Source organism: Polypterus senegalus, chromosome 8 (genome assembly GCF_016835505.1).
Source record: "Polypterus senegalus isolate Bchr_013 chromosome 8, ASM1683550v1, whole genome shotgun sequence".
NCBI lineage: Eukaryota > Metazoa > Chordata > Cladistia > Polypteriformes > Polypteridae > Polypterus > Polypterus senegalus.
The window spans coordinates 81,406,984-81,427,007 of NC_053161.1; the positions used below are offsets into that span (position 1 = coordinate 81,406,984).

General features: G+C 39.3%; 1 protein-coding gene across 1 annotated transcript in view; it reads left to right on the plus strand.

The window, feature by feature from the left end:
* The first annotated feature begins 464 nt into the window (after positions 1 to 464).
* Positions 465 to 20,024, plus strand: part of LOC120534086 (ankyrin repeat and SOCS box protein 13-like) — a 51,684-nt gene continuing 32,124 nt past the window's right edge. The window contains exon 1 of the mRNA XM_039761348.1: positions 465 to 607. Within this exon, the coding sequence (XP_039617282.1) occupies positions 595 to 607 (13 nt within the window). The 5' untranslated portion in view covers positions 465 to 594. The remainder of the gene's footprint in view (positions 608 to 20,024) is intronic.

Sequence of the window (20,024 nt, forward strand, 5' to 3'; positions counted from 1 at the left end):
GTATTAACCATACATTAATTATTCAAGTATCAACTTAAGGTAATAACATAACTACAGTATAGTTAACTGACAATGTGCTACTTCCAATATCACGACTCAATATCTACGCACTCGAAATACATACCTAATGTGCCCGCCCCCCTGTAGAACACGTATTGGTTAATGTGTGCGTCAATTAATTTTTTTATCTAATTAATTTATAGTAAATATGATGGACAGTACATTTTTCCAATCCTTTGTTGATTAGTTGTGTAGCGCTACACAAGGTAGAATAAATTTCTCTTTAATAAAAATGCATTCTGGTTGTATATATGTGTTTTTATTTAGGTATTTATTTGGCAGTATCGAAGTAGACGATTGAATGCCTGTAATGGCCTCCGTTAAGAGTTGCAGCCCCATACAAACCACAAGTCCCAAGATTCATTTAGCTAAGACTCGTGTAAACTTTGACCTCCGCAGTTTGCCGTGACGCAAGTAGACAATAATAAAAACAGATGACATTAAGCAACAGCATCGATGTTGAACGTATATATTTTAATACACCTTAAACTGATGTGACTTTTGCACTGGCTGTTCGTCGCCAGTGTGAGCATTATGGGTGATATTGGTGAGTTTTTATCTTTATGAATATAGTGTCACTCAGCCGCTCCTGACATAAGGTGTCTATGTGCAAACTTTAAATCTAAAAGCACCGTAATGATTTTTTACTGCTAGGACGATTGCTGGGTCATTTTCAAATATTTCTTTTTTACCTATTTAAGAGGCGACGACATATTTAATGACAATTTTGCAAAATAATCTGTTAAAGTGACATACCTCTGTTAGTGCAAGTTGAGTGGCTTTGGAGTATAAAAAAAAAAAAACACTGATGGAAAATAATGTTTAATTGGTGTGAGCTGAGACCCGCTCAGAGTACTATACATTTTTAACATGGGATTCGCAAACCATTTGGGTCCATTATGGTCGTGGGGACCCTTTATGACTACTTAATAATATTTGTTGTAGCTGGGGTTTTTGTCCATTTTTTTTTCCCATATGCTAAAGAGTACTAACCGCGTTTCCATTGCAGTTATGCGCAAAACGGAAGCAATACTTCTGAAAAGTCGACAAAACACAAATGCAGATGTGCTCTGCTATGGGCTGTTGTTCCGATCCAAGTTGGGTCCTGATTCACTGCCGATGCTGCTGAGATTGGCTGTGCTCCACCACCCCATTATCCTCAATAGGACAAGGAGATGGGCTGAGTAAAATGTTGGTACTGTCATCCCTAGCAGCACATGTAAAATGGCCCAATCTTTTAGAATTTCCGTTGTTTGCTCTCAAACTGAAGGTATTATTCAAGGATTCAAGGGTATTTATTGTCATTTCATCCATATACCTGTACAGCAGTACAGCATACAGTGAAACGAAAGGACCATGGTGCTACATAAAACACAGGACAGCAAAGGATTCATGACACATAATATATAACAAGGTGCTTGTGAGTCAAATGTGCAAACATGTGTAACACTGCAGAACTGAACACATATATCAGATATCAGTCCGGTCCATGAGTGTTCAGGAGTCAGACTGCTTGGGGGAAGAAACTGTTGCACATTCTGGTGGTGAGGGCCTGAATGCTTTGGTACCTTTTTCTCTATGGCAGGAGTGTAAACAGTGAATGTGAAGGGTGTGTTGGATCATTCACAATGCTGGTGGCTTTGCGGATGCAGCGTGTGGTGTAAATATACATGATGGAGGGAAAAGAGACACTGATGATCTCCTCAGCTGTCTTTACTATCTGTTGTAGAGCTTTGCGATCCCTGACCGTGCAATTTCCAAACCAGACAGTGATGCAGTTGCTTAGGATGCTCTCTATGGTTCCTCTGTAGAATGTTGTTAGAATAGCTGGTGGAAGATGGACTTTTCTCAGCCTGCTCAGGAAGTAGAGTCACTGCTGGGCTTTCTTGGCTAAAGAGCTGGTGTTGTGAGACCAGGTGAGGTTCTCTGCCAGGTGGACACCCAGGAATATGGTGCTATTGATGGCCTCCACAGTTGAGCCATCAATGTTCAGTGGCAGATGGTCACTCTTAGTCTTATTAAAGTTAACAATCATCTCCTTTGTTTTGTCTACATTCAGAGACAGGTTATTGGCTTTACACCAGTCTTTTAACCACTACACCTCCTTTCTGTATGCTGACTCATTGTTGTTGCTGATGAGACCCACCACAGTCATGTCATCGGCAAATTTTACAATGTGATTAGAGATGTGCGTTGCTGCACAGTAGTGAGTCAGCAGTGTGAACAGTAATGGACTGAGCACACATCCGTGAGGGGCTCCAGTGCTCAGTGTGGTGGTTCTGGAGATGTTGTTTCAAGTCCTGACTGTCTGAAGTCTCTCAGTCAAGAAGTCCAGAATCCAGTTACAGAGGTAGGTGTTCAGTCCCAGCAGGCTTAGCTTTTCCGTCAGCTGGTGAGAAATGATCGTGTTGAATGCTGAGCTGAAGTCGATAAACAGCATTCAAATGTATGTGTCTTTATTGTCCAGATGAGCGAGAGCCATGAATGTCTTATGAAAACAACTGATGTAATATTTGTTAAATCCCCACTATCACTTTATTTTAAAAAATGTGCAGGCATCTACGTACAAAGTTAAGCTGATCAGGAGCTTGATAACATTTTAGGTTTAATTGCTGTCACCATACATTCTTCATCAGATTAGAGTGAAAGTTCCTCCCCATAATTCAAGTGTGTGCATATTTGTAGTCTTTTCTACTATTATTTCTAACAAAATACCATTAATGTTATGTCAAAAGGGTGGCTTGGTAATGCAGGGGTTAGCACTGCTGCCTCATGGTTCCAAAAGCCCAAAGCTTTACTTCCATGGTCAGTTGGAATTTATACATTTCACTCTGTCTCAGTTGTTTTTATCTGGGTACTCCAGTTTTAATGACAAGGATTTGTGGTGGATTGCTTGGTGACACTAAGTCGGTCTTGTGTAGGTGGGTGTGTAAATATGATGTATGATGGACTGGCACTCCGGGCCAAGACTGATTTGTGTTTTGTACTTTGGTGCTCAAAGGGTAAGCCACAACTCTGTCAGAATGAATTGGATTAAGGTAATTTGTGAATATTGTATTCTTTTAATCCTATATAAACATTATTAGGTCTACAAAGACAGCAACAGTGAAGGCCAAATCAGCTTTATTTATTACTGTTTGACTTGAAATGTTGAATGTTTATGGTTTGTGAAAGAAATGATGCAATTGTTACATTATTGAGATTATGTTTGAGAAATGGTTCACATCTCTTGAAGATCTGAAACTCAGTAACTAAAGCTATGTAAATAGTGCTATTGAGTATTCCAAGGGCAGAAGAAATTTTAAAAGACTGTAAGAGCACTTCCAGGCTGAAGCAGATCATCTTTCTCTGAATGAAACTCTATCTTGTAGTACACAATTTTATTTTTGGAAGTAGCTTTTGGCAGTCAACATTCATAAATATAACATTCTAATTTGTTAGGATAAGAGTGGCATCATGATGACATTCACAGTATTGCTATTTCTAAGAATCTGTGACCCACATTTATCTTTGGCCTTGGCTAGCCACTATGTGTAGTTTAAGTGTCATCTCAATGTTTGCTGCAGTTTCTTGAATGGACTCTTAACTTCTTCCTGTAGTGAAGACATACTTCTAAGCGCAGTGACAACTGACCCCATTGGAAGTGTTTATTTGTGACCTGAGATTAATGGGCCTCCCATTTAGTAATTATTCTTGTATGATGTGTGTTACTGTGAAGAAGTAAATGGTTAAAATTTAAAATGAACAGATTAACTAGAGCAGGTGTGGCCAACTCCGATCCTAAAGGGCCACCGTGGCTGCAGGGTTTTGTTCCACCCCAGCTGCTTAATTATAAGCCAATCCTCGCCAATAACCGATCTTATTTTATTTCATGACTTGTTAGTGTTTTAACTATACCATGTCAATTAATTCTTAAATCATTGATTTATTTTCCTTTCTAATGATACATGTATCATCCAAGTGATTTAAAGCCTAAAATGGAGGAATGATTTTCTTCACTTTCTCTTCAGTTTCCTTCTAAGTAATTAAACCAAATAGTGAATGATGAATACACAATGGTGGAAATGGAGACAAGCTAGATGTAGAACTGCGGGTTCTTTTGTCATTTGCATCTTATTTTTAATAAGCATTTAAAACAATAAATACAGTTGTTTAAAGCTAAAATAAGCAATTAAAAGGGTTCAAAATCTTAACAAGTGTGACAACTAAAATGAAGCAGAAAAAGGCAACTTGAGCAATAAGTGCTTTACCAGCAGTGAAAGATTTCCCATGAATCAACTGAGTTGGAACAAAAACCTGAAACCACTATGGCCCTCCAGGAGAGAATTTGCTCAGCCCTGATTTGAGTCTGAGTCTTAAATAGCAAATCAATGAAATGAAGTTAGCTAGTAGCAAAAACTAGTTACTAATTAAGAAAATAGAATGAAAACCTGTAGCTACTGTGACTCTCCAGGATCGGAGTTTGCCACCCCTGAACTAGAAGAAGGGTGTCAAACTCAAATCCTGGATGGCTGCAGTGGCTGCAGGCCTTAATTCCAGCCAATTTCTTAGTTGGTTAGTAGCCAATTATTGCTGCCAAATGAGCAGATTTCTTTTGACTTTAAGTTATTTGATTTGATTTTAAATACTTAGACCCATTAATTGTTTTGTTTTTCCAACAATGACAGTTAAAAACAATGAATTTGACAATCCTTAACTACAGCATAATAGTCCATGCCATTCTTTTTATTTGAATATGGAAAATATGTAGACCTGGTGCAGACATACATGCATTCAGATATAAAATATCAATCTAATAGATAAGTAGAAGCTGTGCCTTTACTTTGTATGTGTAAGTAACAATTGTATTTTGAATTATTATTGGATATAGTTCTCCTGCTGGTTGTGACCACAAACAGGAAAAAATAGTTTGAAAAATGGGTGGATGAATATTGGATGTATAAGCGTGATGCAAATTCACCTCAGCACATAAAGTGTGCTGTACATAAAAAAACTTTTTTGAAAAAAATTGCAACAATAAATGTATGTGAATCAGTAATTAGGGTGGGTAGATAGCCTGTATCTGAAGTTTTATGGTGCTGTCTTAGTAATAATCAGAATAAATCTGATTGAGTTCTAGTAATCAAGTATTACAAAAAATATTTTAGGAAGTGTATGCATGATGTAACATTCATGTGTGTTTAGGGACATAGTTAACTGATTTGAAACTTGGTGCATTTTAGATTTTTTAGTTGCTTCATCAAAGTGTTAGTTATCACATTTTTGTTTATTAAATATTTGTAATATTAGGTCACATTCATATAATATATGCAATGATGTGAATTAGTAGACTACATGAAATAGACATTTTTTAACTGCACTTTACAATATCTTATATGTAAAAACGTAGCCCAAATATGCATGTGGTACCTCAATAACTTTCATAGAGAGCAGAGTCCAATTCAAGTGATGTTAAAGTTGATTTATGTGCTAATGTTAGTTGTTGAGGGTCTGTGACTAACTGTAATTCATATTTCTTCAACCTACCATTTTAAGAGAAGTACCTGATAGACAGTTAAAATCTCTGTCTGTCCCAAGGTAAAATTGTTGGCTGCTTAAGACCAGGATGGAGAGCATGTTTGGAGTTTTACTGATAAATTGGAATGTCAGAGAAATATGGAGTAATTATGTAATGGTTGTTTTTTAATGTAAAACTATGATTTTTTTTTTAATAACAAAAGGGATTCTGAAAAATAAAAAAACAACAATCCCAACAAGTACAAAATTTAGTGCAGTAAATACAATCCCCTCTTTCTCAACAAGTAGCAATGCCATACCACACAGTTACCCACTAAATGCCAATACTGCATATTAATTAAAATAAACTGAAATTACCAAAAGAATGCAAAACACCATTGCTGGCATAAAATCACAATCAGTATTGCTCAATGAATGGAGATAAGCAACTGCACTAAGTTCCTCCTCTAGCTATTCATATTAGTAAAAGACCAATAATTTGTTAAAATTATCCAAATAACTAAGAGCTTGAAAAGGAACTGATTTATTGTATAATGGGAACATCAAGGGCGATAGTAATCTTTAATACTGGATTTTTGTTCATTTAACAAATTTGTTTTCCTAGGGATAAATTTCTATGTGTACTTGAGCCTCTTACTCAATGGGTTTAACAGTTTCTCAGTTCAGAATGTTTAGACATTGTGAATTAATGTTTTGTAAAAAAGCTTAGAAAAGGTTTGTGAAACTATTAAAATTCAATTAAGTTTACTTTCATAAAATGCACTTGTAGTTCTAAGCCCTGTAATATACTGTTATGTGAACATAGCTTAATATGATGCAACATTTTCTTGCCTGCTTAACTCATTCAGGCTGTGGGGACCAGAGCCTACTGCGGCAGCATAGACGGCAAGGCAGTAAACAAATCAATACTTGTATTAAAATAGAAAATGAAATGGATGAAAACACTAAAAGTACGATGGAAGGAGATGTCAAAACAGGGCTTTGCGGCTGGGAAGGTGGTATTCTAGTATTAATGTGTACTTGTACCCCTCTGTGTGTGCATATACAGCATTTACTGTATGCATACAGAAATAACCTAATGTAAAATATAACATTTTGTATTTTTGCCTTACTTATATATTCTTTCCAAATCCTAAACTGTTAATATACAGATACAGTATATATACAGTATATAATATAAAAATATTCACTTAAGTTTGTATATTGTGGTTATGTACTTACATTCTTGTTAGTCGGAGAATGGTCATGGGGTGAATATTGGCTGGACATGCAAGTAGACTGCCACGCAAAAAGGAGATCATGGGTTCGCGTCCCAGGTTGCTCCCTGCATGGAAGCAGTTTGAGTAGCAAGAAAATGCTATATAGATTTAAAGAATTATTACTACCCATTAAAACTCTCTGATCCGACTTACATAAATGTACTTATTTCTCAAACACAGTGGAACTTCGGTTTGCGAGCATAATTCTTTCCGGAAACGTGCTTGTAATCCAAAGCACTCGTATATCAAAGCGAATTTCTCCATAAGAAATAATGGAAAGTCAGATAATTTGTTTCACAACCCACAAATATTTATATAAAAATGATTAATACAAAATCTTCTCTCTAATGGAATCACTGTTATCTGTTGGCTCACTGGAATCTTTCTTTTTTTGCGACTTTAACAAGGAAATCTATCCAGTGACAGTTGCTTTTGCCTGGAGTCACTACACTTGTACACAAAATTAAAAAAAATGCTTTATGCACTGTAAGGATTCCCCCCAACAGGACAACACGCGGAAGAGCGTCCTGAGGCAAGCAACCACAGGCTTCCAGCGCTGTAGCAGTTTGGCGTAAAAGAGAATCCAAAAAGATCGCAGTCAAGCTATAAGCTCCCTGCCGTCCATGGGTGATGCAAGGAACATTATAAATGCAAGAGCACAGTATTACTTAGCCACTAACCTAGCCATGACCCTGCCTGACTGCTGTGCCTGTGTATAGGAGAGTGGCAGATCCTGCTACAATAAATAACTGTGCTGTTCATGTTTCAAGCTGAATAAAGCTGGTTTTGCTAAAGTACTGAGACTCAGCCTACAATCCCCATGTGACATTCAGCGGATAAAGCGTATATGTACTACAGTAATCCCTCCTCGATCGCGGGGGTTGCGTTTCAGAACCCCCCGCGATCGATGAAAATCCGCGAAGTAGAAACCATATGTTTGTATGGTTATTTTTATATATTTTAAGCCCTTATAAACTCTCCCACACTGTTAACATTATTAGAGCCCTCTAGACATGAAATAACACCCTTTAGTCAAAAGTTTAAACTGTGCTCCATGACAAGACAGAGATGACAGTTCTTTCTCACAATTAAAAGAATGCAAACATATCTTCTCTTCAAAGGAGCGCCGTCAGGAGCAGAGAATGTCAGAGAGAGAGCGAGATAAAAGCAAACAATCAAAAAATCAATACGTGCTTTTAAGTATGCCGAAGCACCGCGATAAAGCGGCATTTTGTAGAGGAGCGTCCGTATCCTCTAGGCAAACAGCCTCTGTGCAAACAGCTCCTCTGCTCACATCCCCTCCGTCAGGTGCAGAGAATGTCAGAGAGAGTGAGAGAGAACGAGAAAAGCAAACAATCAAGCACTGCGCGGGAAGCATATCTTATATCATTGAGGAGTTTTAATTAATATCTAATACATGCTCTGATTGGGTAGCTTCTAAGCCATCCGCCAATAGCGTCCTTTGTATGAAATCAACTGGGCAAACAAACTGAGGAAGCATGTACCATAAATTAAAAGACCCATTGTCCAGAAATCCAAAACCAGTGAAAATCCGTGATATATATTTAGATATGCTTACATTTAAAATCTGCGATGGAGTGAAGCCGCGAAAGTCGAAGCGCGATATAGCGAGGGATTACTGTACTTATATTGCAAGACCTTGCTCGTTTAGCAAGTTAAAATTTATGAAAAATTTTAGCTTGTCTTGCAAAACACTCGAAAACGAAGTTACTCTCTTTCCAAGTTATCACTGTATGTTAAAGTGTGATCTTGTAATGGGGGGAAAAGGCTATAAGGGTTGAATAGATACGTGGTGTGGATGCTAGGGGTCACTGTTGCCCCGTGAAACTCACCAAACAGACGTCCAGGATACACGTGTAAAAGCACGAAGAAGATTTCTTTAATATTTCTCTTCTTGTACAGTGCACAAAGCACCACACCCTTCACAATTCTCCAATACTCAATAATAATAATAATACAATAATCAATAATAATAACAATCCTCCACTCCCAGCAGCTTCGTCACCCAACCTCCCAACTCCCGCTCTCTCGCTGGGTTTCCCAAAGTCCTTTAAATAGTTTATAACCCGGAAGTACTCCATCTTTTCTTCTGGGTTAATGCCACATCATCCTTCCTTATGCAGTCCTGAAGTACTGCTGGCTTCCGTTCTTGTGACTCCAAAGTACTTCCGGGTTATCGTAATAGTAGGAGTCTCCAGGTCCTTTGTGAGCTCCCCCTGGCGGCACCCATGGCACCCAACAAGGCTGAGGAAATGGACTCCATGTCCCAGGATGCTCTGAGGGAGTCTAGGGAACCATTGCCGTCCAGGGGAGCTGCCACATATCGTCCTGGGGGATGCAGTGCCCTGAAAAGTCTACTCTTCCTCCTCCTTTTCTTTCAGGGACGTCCTGACCGGACTGAACCTCCAGCCGTCCATGACAGTGGATATTATTGCATATTGTAAATACTGTGACGGACAGCCGGGTCCCATGCCCGGCCGGGACGCTCTGCTGCATACGTCCTGGGGGAGCCATCATGTACATTGCAGTACCTTCCCCGGGGCGCTTGGGGGCAGCCTCCCTGGCCGTAGATCCCTCCTCAATCTTCCCCGTGGCTCCATGGGACATGGAGTCCACCACAACAGCCCGGTTGAGAGATGGGGTGGCTGCTAGGGGGTGCTGCGGACAACCAGCCACCACGCGGGACGGTTTATTAGCCCCACCTGGAGGTGCAATTAAGACCAGCTGGTCAGGCACCTGGAACACTTCCGGGTGGGGTATAAAAGGGCCTGCCTCCCAGCAATCAAGGCCAGAATCGGGAGGAAGAGGATGAGGTTGCCTGGGAGGAGTGGTGGTGCCAGGAAGCGTTTGGTTGTGTGGGTTATTTTGTGCTTTAGACTGTGTTGGGCCTGTGGGACACAGGGAAGGCGTGTGCCCATGGCTGAAGAAAATAAAAAGCCCTTTGAGTGTGAACACGTGCCTCTGCGTAGTCTGTGCTGGGTCGGGCGCTATACAACTTGGTATCTTCTGAGGCTGTCTAATCCCCTAAATGAGATGGAGAGGGATTCTAAAAGCATGAGAGCAAGCTAACATAAAACCACTGGGTTACCAAGTAGCAAAAGGAAACTACCTCCTCGTTCAGAGGAAACGCTGCTTCCCAAAAAATGAAGCAGCCTGCTTAAAGACTGCTAGAGATAACTGTTTCTTTGAGGGTTTTTCATGGCTTAAACATACTAGTTTTATATATACCACATCTTTAGCATTATTTGGGGTATTGAGAGAGATCAGTTTGGGTCATTCCTGTCAGTCAGTATGAAGTAGTTTTGCCATGTTGGCTTACCCTTTTTTGTTTTTCTACTAGTGCTTGACAAATCAGCCACTTGTTTGGCTTTTCTGTTATGACAGGATTACAGCTGTTGATTGTTTCCTTGGCACCCATTGCTGTACATGCCCTCTTTGTGCTTCTCAGAAGGCATAGGAGCCAGTTTGGGAAGTGACAGCTGTTATATAAATTACAGCTAATCACAAAGAAACCTAGCAGGCTTTTGCAATATGCACCGTATTAATTGCTGTTCTTGGGTTAGAAATCAATAGGGTCTTATGGGACAAGTTTGACTCCACCAGTTATTTTTTGTTTACTTTTACAGCACTTCTTCTTTTGCCAGTTTCCAGTACTCGCTTCCAAACAATCCTGCCACTATTTTTTTGTACACATTGCTAAATGGTGATAGGGCATGAAATATGCATTACACAAAAATGTAATGTCCTAATGTACATTTAATACTGACAAAAAATTGTAGCCTGGAATGCATGTTAGTTTCTTACTCTCAAAACTGGCACTAGAGGGTTGTGCATTGTGCTCCGGAAAAAGACCATGATGACCTTGTGATGATTATACTGCTGTTATGGCACATGAAGAATTCCTCAACAATGCATCTGTTAAAACAATTATGTTATTTTGATAGCGTCCAAATAATTGATCTTCTTAGCTAGGTGGAAATCCTGATGCACAGTGACACATTAACCATGCATATGTCATAATGGAATGATGCCACTAAGAATGTTACCTAAACATCTGTGAATGATCCGGGAAGGCCTAGAGAAATAAATATATTGGAGGATGGGTAGAATATAGAAGCATCTTAATGCCTATGACATTAATCGTGGGGTTTGTCAATATTACTTCAGATCATAGGTCAACACCTGTGTTATGGAAATGCAACATTATTCATAGTATCCATTATGAATTTTGTTCTTGTCCTGTTATTGTCACTGTCTGTGAAAAGGCATCATGCTAAAGCCACATGGGATGAATTGTCTAGATTTTCTTCAGTAGTATGTCCTGTTTCTCCCTTTGTGGCTGAAGACCACTAGTCTTCCTAATTGGAGACAATACAAATGACAGAGTAATCGAGAGGAAATTATTGAAAGGTAAATTGGTATCATCCATTGCATTATCTTTCCTTCTGGACCTCACCAGTGCAATTTTTATAATAGAGACAGTGCCTAACCATCATTACCATTACCAGTCTTCCAGTAATGTTTATGTGATGCCAAAACCTGTCCCTCCCTCTGATTGACCTTGTATTTTGGTTTGCCAATTACAATCTATTTTATACCCACTGTAGACCATTAGCTTCTTTAAGAATCGGTTTACATAATGTTGGTTGATGCATTTGTCTTTTTGTTTTTATTAATGGTTCGGCTTTTGCCTGGTTGTAATAATTGTAATATTCTATAGGTCCAGAATGGGACTGTATATAATGTCTAACCAACAATATTACAAATAATGTCCCAGGAGCAAGTAGAATTTAACATAGAAGTAGATACCATATTTGTCACATGTCAAATGTCATTTGTTGTTGTTTTTTACATAAGGAATTGGGGACCTCTTTTGATCTGCTCTAGAAATCATGGACATTTTTTTCATTTTAGTTTATTTAAGAGAACAAAACAGATACAATAATGCACAGTGTAATCAAAGATACACAAACGGAAGCAATGTGGCTGTACAACTATTTTGTGACAGGAAAACAACAAAAAAAAATGATTAAATATAAGACCTTACTTTGCCATTGAATCATGAAAGATGGATTAGGATGATTTTAATTAAGCAAAATGAGTCTTTGTGTGAACAAATTAGTTTAGGATGTGACAACAAATCTTCCCATAGATAACATTGTCTAATCTGATCTGAACTGATCTGAGTTTAGATCTCAAACAGTGTGTGAAAAATGTCATCCCAGAATCATCTAAGTGTAAAGATTAAAACACTCCCAGTTGACAGAATTTGTAATTTGGATCCTATAAATTTAGGTGATAGGCTGTTGGCCAGTGACCTTGCTAGAAAGTTTCAATATTCACTCAGGAGTTACATGACTTTCATATGTTGGTCTGTATGCTATGATATAACAATTCTTTCATCCATTCAGTTTCTAATCTGCTTATCATCTTCTTCTTTCGGCTGCTCCCGTTAGAGGTTGCCACAGTGGATCATATTCTTCCATATCTCCCTGTCCTCTGTATCTTGTTCTGTTACACCCATCACCTGCATGTCCTCTCTCACTACATCCATGAACCTTCTCTTAGGCTTTCCTCTTTTTCTCTTCCCTGGCAGCTGTATCCTTAGCATCCTTCTTCCAATATACTCAGCATTTGTCCTCTGCACATGTCCAAATGAACGCAATCTCACCTCTCTGACTTTGTCTCCCAACCGTCCAACTTGAGCTGACCCTCTAATGTACTAATTTCTAATCCTATCCATCCTCATCACATCCACTGCAAATCTTAGCATCTTTAAGTCTGCTACCTGCAGCTCTGTCTCCTGCTTTCTGGTCTGTGCCACCATCTCCAACCCATATAACATAGCTGGTTTCAGTACCGTCCTGTAGACCTTCCCTTTCACTCTTGCTGATATTCATCTGTCACAGATTGCTCCTGACACTCTTCTCCACCCATTCCACCCTGCCTGCACTCCCTTTTTCACCTCTCTTCCACAATCCCCATTACTCTGTTGATCCTAAGTATTTAAATTCATCTACATTCGCCATCTCTACTTCTTGCATCCTCACCATTCCATTGACCTCCCTCTCATTTACACACATGTATTCTGTCTTGTTCTTACTGACCTTCATTCATCTCCTCTCTTTAGCATATATTCACCTCTCCAGGGTCTCCTCAACCTGCTCCCTATTATCGCTACAGATCACAATGTCATCAGCAAACATCATAGTCCACGGGGACTCCAGTCTACTCTCATCTGTCAACCTATCCATCACCATTGCAAATAAGAAAGGGCTCAGAGCCATTCCCTGATGTAATCCCACCTTCACCTTGAATGCATCCATCACTCCCACCACAGACCTCAGCACGGTCACACTTCCCTCGTACATATCCTGTACAACTCTTACATACTTCTATGACACTCCCAACTTCCTTATATAATACAACAACTCCTCTCGCGGTATCCTGTCATATACTTTCTCCAGATCCACAAAGATGCAATGCAACTCCTTCCGGCCTTCTTTATACTTCTCCATCAACATCCTCAGAGCAAACATCGCATTTGTGGTGCTCTATCTTGGCATGAAACCATATTGCTGCTCACTAATCATCACCTCACTTCTTAACCTAATTTCCACTCCTCTTTCCCATAATTTCATGGTGTGGCTTATCAATTTTATCCCTCTGTAGTTACTACAGTCCTGCATATTCCCCTTATTCTTAAATATTGGCACCAGTACACTTCTTCTCCACTCCTCAGGCATCCTCTCACTTTCCAAGATTCCAATAAACAATCTGGTTAAAAACTCTACTGCCATCTCTCCTAAACACCTCTATGCTTCCACAGGTATACCATCTGGCCCAACGGCCTTTCCATTTTTCATCCTCTTCATGGCTGTCCTTAATTCCTCCTTGCTAATCCATTGCACTTCCTGATTCACTATCTACACATAATCCAACCAACCTCTTCTCTCTCTCTTGTTCTCTTTATTCATCAGCCTCTCAAAGTACTCTTTCCATCTGCTCAACACATTCTCCTTGCTTGTGAGTACGTTTCCATCTTTATCCTTTATTATCCTAACTGGCTGCACATCTTTCCCAGCTCTGTCCCTCTGTCTAGCCAATTGGTACAGGTCCTTTTCTCCCTCCTTAGTGTCCAGCCTCTCATACAACTCATCATACGCCTTTTCTTTAGCCTTCACCACCTGTCTCTTCACCTTGCGCCTTATCTCCTTGTACTCTTGTCTACTTTCTGCATCTCTCTTACTATCCCACTTCTTCTTTGCCATCCTCTTCCTCTGTATACTCTCCTGTACTTCCCCATTCCACCATCAGGTTTCCTTTTCCTCCTTTCTCTGTCCAGATGTCATGCCAAGCACCCTTCTTGCTGTCACCCTTACTACATTTGCTGTAGTTTCCCAACTGTCTGGTAACTCTTCACTACTACCCAGTGCCTGTCTCACCTTCTCCCTAAACTCAACCTTGCAGTCTTCCTTTATCAACTTCCACCATTTGATCCTTGGCTCTGCCCCCACTCTCTTCTTCTTCTTGATCTCCATCATCATCCTACAGACCACCATGCTATGCTGCTTAACTACATTTTCCCCTGCCACCACTTTGCAGTCTTCAATCTCTTTCAGATTGACTCTTCTGCATAGGATGTAATCTACTTGTGTGCATCTTCCTAAACTCTTGTACGTAACCCTATGTTCCTCCCTCTTCTTAAAATACATATTCACCACAGCCATGTCCATCCTTTTGGCAAAATCCACTATCATCTGACCTTCATTCCTCTCCTTGACACCATACGTACCTATTATCTCCTCATATCCTCAGTTCCCTTCACTAACATGTCCATTGAAATCCGCTCCAATAACCACTTTCTGTCCCTTGGGTACACTGTTCATCACTTCATCCAACTTACTCCAAAAATCTTATTTCTTATCCATTGCACACCCAACTTGCGGGGCATATGCACTAACAACATTCATCATCACACCTCCAATTTTCAGCTTCATAATCATTACTCTGACACACTCTTCACCTCCAAAACACACTTTACCTACTGTTCTTAAGAATAACCCCTACTCCATTTCTCCTCCTATCCACACCATGATAGAACAATTTGAATCCACATCTAATCCACCTGGCTTTACTCCCCTTTCATTTGGTCTCTTGCACACACAATATATCAACCTTCCTTCTCTCCATCATATCTGCTAACTCTTTCCCCTTATCAGTCATACTGCCAACATTCAAAGTTCCTACCCTCAGTTCCACTCTCTTTATGTTCCTCCTCTCCTCCTGCCTCCGGACACGTCTTCCCCTCTTCTTCTCCTTGTTCTTCTTTTTCGGCCAACAGTAGCCCAATTTCCGCCAGCACCCTGTTGGCTAACAGTACTGGTGGCGGTCGTTGTTAACCTGGGGCTCGACTGATCTGGTATGGAAATTTGTATTGTTGTCTGCATATTGATTTGGCAAAATTTTACACCGGATGCCTGACGTAACCTTCCCCATTTATCCGGGCTTGGGAGTGGCATGAAGAACACACTGGTTTGTGCATCCTCTGTGGCTGGGTTCTAATCTGCTTATCTAATTCATGTTTATGAAGACCAGAGCCTAGCCCAAGCCAAGAACCAACTCTGAAGAGGTTTGCAGTCCTTTACAATTAATACTTCTTTCAGGCCAATTAACCTAAAATACAGGTCTTTGAGATGTGGTAAGATAACCAGAATATCCAGAGAAAGATCCACCAGTGCATGGGGAGAATATGCTATGGACCCAGGACTAGAGCACTGAACACTGGATCTGTGAAACACTTAGCACTAAACACTAAACCATCCTTACCTCCTATAATAATTCAGTTCAACTTATTGTTTTTATAGTACAATTGGAAATATTTGGTGGTAGTTCTGCTCATGCAGAAACATAAACATACAGTTTTGATGCAGTTCAGGAGAAAGAAATTTGTAAACAAGATGTATTATGTATGCTTTTGGGCCTCACAAGTGACTTTCACTTCAGATGTGAACCAGATCTCGATATTTTTCCTTAGCTTTATAAATGTTTCCTTTACAACTTTCAAGCCATTTTAGAGAGTTTCCTTAAGTAAGTAATGTAAACCTGTTTTTCTTGAACATTCTTTTAACCTGATTGAAAGAAAACATTTGACAAGTCCAAGCTAAGTCATTGAATAGTTTTATCTTTGTGTGAGTGATTGTGATCTGTGCAAGCATGTGTATTTAAAATATTTTTGCTCTGTGATAGAATCTTTAATTACATACTGTAAGTCAAATACTATAAGTGAGTGTTTAGTTTATGTCCGACTTTCTTTTAATACACATTCTTTATGGTGAATTTAGACATCTCTCTATGGATTGTAATAGTATATGGGAAAGTATCCTGAGTAAAAAGTACTACAATTTTGTAGTCTTGAATTTATTTTATGTTCAAGTTAATCCGACCCCTGATATTTTAGTGTGAAATAAGGGTTATTAACTAACAATCTGTTCAATTAAAGGGATAATTTGGGTCACTTCAGTGAATAATTTGGTCATATCAATTAAGGCCAACCCTACCCAATTTAAACTTAACAGATGTTGGCTCTTACAGTTTACACAGTCTTTACAGCATACAGGTTTAAGATGCTCTAAACCAGGGGTCTCCAACATGTTTCTCACGAGCTACTGGTAGCTAGCAACCCTTTTCCAAGTAGCTCGCCAAAGGGTTAATGAATCCTACATAAACTTGAAAACTTGATTAGTCAAATTAGGGTTGGGCAATCTTTCCAAAAATCATATTACGATCCACAATCTGAACTGCACTGTCTTTTCAATGTGGCATACACTTAAGAGAATATCCGGACTCAAACTCATCAGGTACTTAAGTAACACTTTATTTTAAATATTAAACAAACTTGAATTCAATTGTTCTCTCGTTTGCTGGTTAAGTGGAGTTTAGGAACGTGCCCCAAAGCTGGTGAGTGAGTGAGGAAGGCCTCTCCCCTCCCACTGCATGTTTCTTGGATTTGCACAAATAAATCGCTACCGCAAGTGAACTATGATACATAGCGAAATGAGAGAAGTTGCAAAATCTTCCGGAATGTTCAAGCAAATTATAGAAAAAAACCCGTTCTAAATCCGTTAAGTAGTTCTCTCGTGAAGATTGGACAGACATACAGACATTGGATTTTATATATTTTCTATTAGTAAACCTTCAAAGTAATGTGCAGTTGAAGTGTCAACAGCATTCTTAGCATTTCTGGAGCTTAGTAGAGCCAGATAACTATAAGAATCTTCACCAAGCAGCTCTGAAAATGTCTGCTTTGTTTGGGTCTACATACCTCTGTGAGTCTGCCTTTTCTGACATGAATGTCATGAAATAAAAGTTCAGAACAAGACTGACAGATGAACATTTAAATGACTTCATAAGAGTGAACCTAAGTGACTACACTCCACCATAAACCTCTCTTGTTTACTCCATGCAGTGCCAGTCATCTGACTAACTAAAAAACACATCACACATGCAACTGGACATGTGAATACTCTTGTGAAGTGAAACAGTGATGTAACATATATGTATATATGTAACAAAATGACAAATGAATAAGTAATATCTGTTGTGACACACAGCCGGGATCCATGCCCGGCCGGGATTCCCCTTCACTCTATATTCAGGGGGAGCAGCCCTGGACAGTGCAATACCTCCCCCTGGTCGCTTGATGGCTGCCCCCCGGGTTTAGTACGGTGCCTCGGTTTTCTGCAGGGCTCCATGGGAATTGGAGTTGGGTGCAGCCCTGTTGGGTCCCGCAGGCACTGCCAAGGGGTGCTGCAGCTTGGACTCCTGAGCCCATATGGGCAGCGTATTTGCCACACCTGGACGTGCAGCCGGAACTCAGCGATCAACCACCTGGAGCACTTCCGGGTGGACTATAAAAGGGCCCAGCAACCACCACTCAATGGCCAGAGTCGGGAGGAGGAGGACAAAGCTTAGAGGAGGAGGAGGAGTGGTGGTGCCGAAGGAGAGTGTTGTGGTGTTTCGTTTGCGTCTTTTGGGACTGTGTTGTTCCTGTAGGGTCACGAAGAAGATGTGCCCCACAGGTGAAGAAAAATTAAAAGTTTAATTTTTATACGTGCCTCCAGTGTGAATCTGTGTCGGGTCAGGTGCCTATATAGCGCTTTTGTTACACTTTGTATTTGTAATTGCATTGTTTTGTTTTGACAGCATTCATGTTTTAATTCAGTAATGTAAGATACACTAGAAAATGCATACTGATATACAAAATACACTTGTAGGTGAAGTAAATATTTTTTGTGATGTTTTAATGCAAAGTGTGAGTTGTGGAAACCAACATTTTGTAAATGTTCAGGCAAAACAAGCTTATTCTGTTTATTTGGGTTGAAATAAGCTATGAGAATAAACAGAGAAAACATGAGTAGCTCTCAGCCATTTTCATTTTGTAAAAGTAGCACTCAGAGTGTAATAAAGGTCTAAACCATAGTCAGAGGCATATTGGATGCACTCAATAGTAAGAACTACGAGACTTCTTAATAGTAAAGCATGGTGATGCTGGCACAACTACTTGGGAACACTTTTGTGAATTGAGACGTGGATAACCTACCACTACTGTCCATGAGTTTCACTGTGTTGCACATGATTCCTCAGCAGAGTGTAAGGTCATCCATTAGTGAACTGAACATAAAGTACAACTGAGTTATGGTGAAAAACAGAAGATTCTGTACACTTAGAGTGGCTGAACAGCAAAAAGTTCAAACTCGAATCACATTAAGATACTGTAGCAGGGCTTGAAAAGAACAACTTTGACATGAAAAGCCACATGTTTTTTGAAGCAGTTCTCCCAGGAAGAATGCACCTAAAGTTCTCCACAACACTGTGAGAGGCTATTTAAAAATATGAGGACTATCTAATTTCTATTGTCATGTTTAAAATAGGCACATCAAGTTAATTATGTGGGATCCATTTCAGGTCTTGGTTGAAGATTTAATAATTTAGTTGTGAATAATTGGTGGTAACACTGGAAATCAAACAAGTGCCAGATATTTTTTCATGACCTATCAGGCCAGGTCATTACAGAAGATAAAAGAAGAGGTAAAAAAGTTAATTGACCATTCATTGCCAAAGAAATGTGTGATCTAAGTTTGAGTGTACAGTTTTCTCTTTTTCTTTTTTAAAAATTTGCCGAAACCCTGTAAAAGAACTCAAAACAGAAAGATCAATGTGACTGTGATCAAGGAGTATGAAATGTTCTGCAATAGCTAGCAAGGTCTCTAATCTTAATGCCAAAATCAATATGAAAGCCACCCCCCCATTTTACCTGTATAGATTGCTGGACACTTTTTACAAGAAACACAGTAAATATGGTTTTTGAACAGGCAGGAGGCTGTTGTACAATATGTTTTTTTTTTCCAGAGAAACCAGATATGACAGCATTTTCTGTGACCTATATTCAAGTGAAACTGCAGCTCCTGTTGAAACAGAAAGTGCCAAGTGAGGAAAGTGACTCTGGTTTGTGAAGGGAGCTAAAGGTTTGCATACGTCGGTGGTTGAGAGAAAAAGATCAAGGCTGGATTAGGAGAAAAGGCTTGTGTGGATGGGTCTGTCTCTCAAACTGGAAACATTTTTATTGAGAAGAGATGGGATTGTTAGCACTCTTTTAGGTTCAATAGAAACAATAACTCACTGAAAATGTATAGTTTTAGGACAAATATGCTCTGCAGTTTTTTTTAGGTAAGGCTATGCTCACTAATAATGACACCTGAGAGTGATGAGGTGTTGCATGTAGATTAACACATGTAGGTAAGAATTTCACTGTACTCTGTCTGTGCATTTGACAAAAATGAGTATACAGACCCTACAGACAATCCAGCCTGTGTAAATGTATCCTCATAAGAGTGTCCAACTGAAACATTAAAATATTAAAATATTGAAAACAATAATAGTACTCTTTTTATCAGAATAAAAAAAAACTTGATCATATATGGCAGTCACAAAGTTAAATGTTTTGTATTATTCACTTAACAAGTTTGGGGACTGTAAATGAATATGATAAAAAGTCAGATATTTTTATTTCTTTTACATTGACAGTAAATACATAACTGTAAATATATTTACCTTCCATAAACTATGTAATATTGTTTTCTATATTAAAAGAAAATAGGAATTAAT